This window comes from Lepisma saccharinum, chromosome 2 (genome assembly GCF_977018435.1).
Source record: "Lepisma saccharinum chromosome 2, izLepSacc3.1, whole genome shotgun sequence".
Lineage (NCBI taxonomy): Eukaryota > Metazoa > Arthropoda > Insecta > Zygentoma > Lepismatidae > Lepisma > Lepisma saccharinum.
This window is the reverse complement of record NC_139230.1, coordinates 120,765,402-120,770,790: the sequence shown is the minus strand read 5'-3', so window position 1 is coordinate 120,770,790 and position 5,389 is coordinate 120,765,402. Positions and strand designations below refer to the sequence as shown.

General features: G+C 37.2%; 1 protein-coding gene across 1 annotated transcript; it reads left to right on the top strand.

Annotated features, from left to right (window-relative positions):
• The first annotated feature begins 792 nt into the window (after positions 1 to 792).
• LOC145983615 (uncharacterized) lies at positions 793 to 4,830 on the top strand. Its single transcript, XM_083116678.1, has one exon. It carries the CDS (start codon positions 793 to 795, stop codon positions 4,828 to 4,830), a length of 4,038 nt encoding a protein of 1,345 aa, XP_082972804.1.
• The last annotated feature ends 559 nt before the right edge of the window (positions 4,831 to 5,389 follow it).

Here is a 5,389-nt window from a genome sequence, read left to right as displayed (position 1 = left end):
TATGAAAACTGGCTTCCATTCAAGGACAATTTTAAAGTGTTGGTCCATGATAACAATACATTACCAGCAATACAAAAATTTCATTATTTGCGTTCCTCTTTAAAGGGACAAGCCAGTAAGCTCATTTCAAACTTGCAAGTCAGTGAGGCAAATTATACAGTAGCATGGAACTTGCTCACTGAAAGATATGATAATAGCAGGCTTATTGCATCACATTACGTTAGTGAACTATTACACATAAAGTCGGTGCGTAAAAAAGATGCTAATGAATTGAGACAGTTTGTAAATACAGCAACCTCAAATATGAATGCTTTAAAGGCTCTTAAACTTGAGGTGCCTTTGGATGAAGTCATTTTATCACAACATTTTGTATCTCATTTGGATCACAATACTCGTAAGGAATTTGAATTAGCACAAGAGCATGATTACTTTCCTACCTTGTCAGAATTATTTGCATTTGTAGAGCGCAGGTGTCAATCTTTAGAAAACATGAAACCGACACATAGTGACACCAATACTAAACAGTTTCAATCACATGATAAACAAGGTAAATTCATGAAACAAAGCAACACGTATTTAGCAACATCCACTAACATGCAGTGCATGTACTCTTCCGCAAATCATACTTTGTACCAATGTGAGACTTTCTTACAGGCAAGTGATAAACAGAAGCAAGAATTTGTGAAGAAGAAAGGTCTTTGTTTTAATTGTTTATCTTCAAAACATTCAGTGAAATTTTGTAAATCAAGAAATTGCAAAATTTGTAATTTGAAACAAAATACTCTCTTGCACATGGATACACCTGAAAGACCAAGATCGGCGAGTGTCAGTAACAATACAAGCAATAGACAACAATTGAATTCCAGGGTGTCTCCTCAAGAAAGCAACAATGTGGCAAGAGATGAAGCACCTCAATCTTCATATTGTACAGTCAAAGAAAGACACACTTCGCAAGTTTTATTGTCAACTGCCTTAGTGAAGGTAAAGGGCAACAATGGACAATTTCATTATTGCAGAGTTCTCTTAGACAGTGGGAGTCAGTCAAATTTTGTAACAACATCATTAGTGCAAAAACTACGACTGAAGAAAGAAAACTATGTTGTTCCAGTTCAGGGAATAAACAATTCGTGTCTTGAAACTAAACATTGTGTAGATGTTGTAATCCAGTCTAGAACATCTAATTATACAACAACAGTGAAGTGTCTTGTGTTACCAAAAATCACAGGCGACTTCCCTACACAGGCAATCGATTGCAGCACTTGGAATCTTCCAAAGGATATTCAGCTTGCTGATCCTTCATTTCATCAGCCAGGCAGCATAGATTTGTTGATTGGATCTGAACTATTTTTCTTGCTACTACGTTCAGATAGAAGAACAAGAATAGTAAATTATCCTGTACTTCAAGATACAGAGTTAGGATACATTTTAGCAGGAGCTATGCCTCAACAATGTGAAGAACCTACAACAGTTACTTCATGTTTTGTTTGTACTGAAAATAGCCTTAAATTACAATTACAGAGGTTTTTTGAGTTAGAAGAAGTATTCATAAAGACCAAGAGCAAAGAAGAAATGAATTGTGAAAGGCATTTTCAAGAAACAACCATCAGGCAGAAGGATGGTAGATTTATGGTTAGGCTACCATTCAAACCAAATCATACTGAATTAGGGAATTCGTTTCAACAAGCAGACAAAAGATTTCATCAGTTGGAAAGAAGATTAACAGCACAGCCAACACTCAGGCAGAACTATTGTGAATTCATGGACAATTATGAATCATTAGGCCACATGAAGCAAATTAAAACTACTGATGAAGAGAACAATGAGTCATATTACCTGCCGCATCATTCTATTATTAGAGAAAGTACTACAACACCTGTGAGAGTTGTATTTGATGGATCATCGAAAACAGACAGTGGACTATCCATTAACGATGTTCTAATGACAGGGCCTACAGTCCAAGAATATCTATACTCTATTGTACTGAGGTTCAGAACGCACAAGATAGTTTTTACAGCAGATATAGCCCAGATGTTTCGCAACATTAGAGTCCATCCTGATGACACTAAATATCAAAGAATATTGTGGAGAAAATCACCAAACGAAGAAATACAAACTTATGAATTATTAACTGTAACTTGTGGCTTAACCTCATCGCCGTACCAAGCTGTTGCAGCATTACAAATGCTTGCAAGACAGGAAAACGAAAACTTTCCCAATGCATCCAGCATATTGTTAAGGGATTTTTATTGTGACAATGTAGCATCAGGAGGTGATAACATTGAAACTATGCTCAACTTACAGTCTGAGCTGAATGAACTATTGAAACGAGGTGGATTCATTTTACGCAAATGGCGCTCCAATTGTGAGGAATTGGTGCAAACAGTACCAGAAGAACACAGAGAAGTTCATTTACCATTTCAGTTCAACAATGAAGCAGAAATAAACACATTAGGTCTTATCTGGCAACCATCTACAGACAATTTTTTAATTTCGTGCAAAGTAGCGAAAGTTGGAGACTCTTGTTCACCATTAACGAACATAACCAAGCGACAAGTTGTGTCAATTGTTAGCTCTATATTTGATCCACTGGGACTTATCAGTCTAACTGTCATTTTATACAAGATGTTTTTGCAGAAACTCTGGAGTTGTAAATTGGAGTGGGATGAGCAATTAGATTCAGAATTAAGAAACCAATGGACAAATTTGTATCAACAACTACCAGATATAATTCACATCCAAATAGAGAGATTTGTACTGACAACAGAAAAGACAAATGACATTCAGATACATGGATTCTGCGACGCAGCAGAAGGAGCTTATGGTTGTTGCATTTATATCAGATCAAGAGATGAGTCAGGAAGAATCAATGTTAAATTACTGTGCGCAAAGTCAAGAGTAGCGCCAATAAAAAAGGTTACTTTGCCACGACTAGAATTGTGCGGTGCTCTTCTATTAGCTAAACTAGTTAAGAAAACAACACCCATTTTGAGAATTCCAAATGACAGTACATATTTTTGGACAGATTCTAAAATCGTACTTGGGTTACTAGCAGCGTCCCCCACTCGATGGAAAACCTTTGTAGGTAACCGTGTCGCACAGATCCAGGAACTTTCTGTGATTAACCAATGGCATCATGTCACATCTAAGTGCAATCCAGCAGATTCGATAACAAGGGGAGTAGAACCAAGAGCCCTCAAGGATTCGGAAATTTGGTGGAGTGGACCTACGTGGTTAAAAGAAGATACTTTGCCATTACATGTTATGGAAAATAGGGAACTTGAAGAATGCATAACAGAACAAAGGAAGATTGTTACATCAATGTTTAGCAAGATACATGGAACAGAAGCAGATTTCATACTGAGATTTTCTACATTACAGAGATTGCTTCGTGTAGTAGCAACATCCTATAGATTCATTTACAATGTTAAGAATCCTACTTCGAAGAGAACAGGAAGATTTTCTTATGTTGAATTACGTGCAGTACTAATGAAATGTATCTTAATTGTGCAACGCATTTCATTTCCACAAGAAATTCATGACTTAGAAGAAGGAAATCAAGTATCAAAAAATAGTCCTATCAAGGATCTTCATCCATTTATTGATGACAGACAGCTGTTACGAGTTGGTGGAAGACTCGAAAATTCAGAATTGCCATATGAGAGCAAATATCAATTAATTTTGCCTACCAAACATCATCTGACGCAACTCATAATTGAATCAGAACATCGTCGTTTATTACATGCAGGGCCTCAATTGCTGATAAGCTCTTTAAGACAAGAATACTGGATTCCACATATCAGACAAACAGTAAGATCTGTCTTGCATAAATGCTTAATATGTTTTAAGTTGCAAGCCAAGGCGTCACATCAACTCATGGGACAATTACCAAGCCCAAGAGTCACACCATCACGTCCATTTTTAAATACAGCAGTAGATTATGCTGGTCCTTGCATCATAAGAACAAACAGAAGAAGCAGAATCACTACCAAGGGATATGTAGCTATATTTGTGTGCATGGCTACTAAAGCAGTGCATATTGAACCAGTTATTTCCTTAACATCAGAAGCATTTATCGCTGCTCTACGCAGATTTGTTTCTAGAAGAGGAAAATGTCAAAACATATACAGTGACAACGGGACTAATTTTGTTGGAGCTAATAGAGAACTGAGAGAGCTCAGTCAACTCTTCAAAGCAGAACAGCTAAAAGGTGGACTTGAAGATTTTGCAATAAAAGATGGAATCAACTGGCACTTCATTCCAGCTAACGCGCCCCACTTTGCAGGATTGTGCGAAGCCGCTGTAAAGTCTATGAAATATCACTTTAAGAGGATAGTGGGAAATGCTACTTTGACATACGAAGAGCTTGCAACATTGTTAACGCAAATTGAAGCATGCCTCAATTCCCGACCCCTGACCTCAATATCTGATAATCCCAGTGACACCTTTTACTTAACACCTGGTCACTTTCTTATACGGTTACCTCTCATGTACATACCTGAGCCTGATTTAACTAACTTGCCCCAAAACAGTCTTTCTAGATGGCAACACATTCAGCAATTACAACAACACTTTTGGAAGAGATGGTCGAAGGATTATCTCCACGAACTACAACAGCGCCGTAAATGGACGGCTTCAACAGAAAATCTTCAACCAGGCATGGTGGTTCTGGTCAAAGAAGACAACGCACCTCCACTTACATGGAAGATAGCAGTAGTGGAAGAGACGTTTCCTGGTAAAGACGGTGTAGTGCGTGTGGCAAAAATTAGATCAAAAACTGGTTTTACTAAAAGACCAGTAAACAAATTGATTCCCTTACCTAATGACAGTTGAATTAGCAAATCTGTTGATTGGAATTTATCCAATCAAGAGGGGGGAATATGTATAGGAATGTGTCTCATTTATTCTTGTTTCCATTATTTGGTTTTTGATATGTGGGTTAAATTACTTTTGTTGTCAAGAGATGGCGTATGTAGTTCATGTATCAGCTGTTGGCGTGGGCGCCAAGCAGAGAAAACAGTTAGTGAGAGAGAAGCAACATGGCGCAAATCGCGGTGACATGCAGCTGGACATTACTAAGAACAATCGTCGTCTGATGTGATCAGTATTGCTTTTCAGTTATTCTCCAATGTAGTTAGTGCTTTACAGGTAGAATATAGATATCTTAAAAAAATCAGCGTGTGCATTTGTGATTGTGTTTTCTTCAGACAATCAACGCAGCTCCCTACAGTTACTGATACAGTGTATATATTTTGATTAACTTCAAGTTTTCTAATTAAATATTTACTGTGATAGTTGACATATATTATAAATAAAAACGACAGCGATATTTACTGTGTGTTACTGTGGCACAAACCTTTTAACTAGTGTTTACATATTTTATGTATGGACA

Excerpts from the sequence above, each read along its gene's own strand:
- LOC145983615 (XM_083116678.1), top strand. The coding sequence starts at position 793 with ATGGATACACCTGAAAGACCAAGATCGGCGAGTGTCAGTAACAATACA.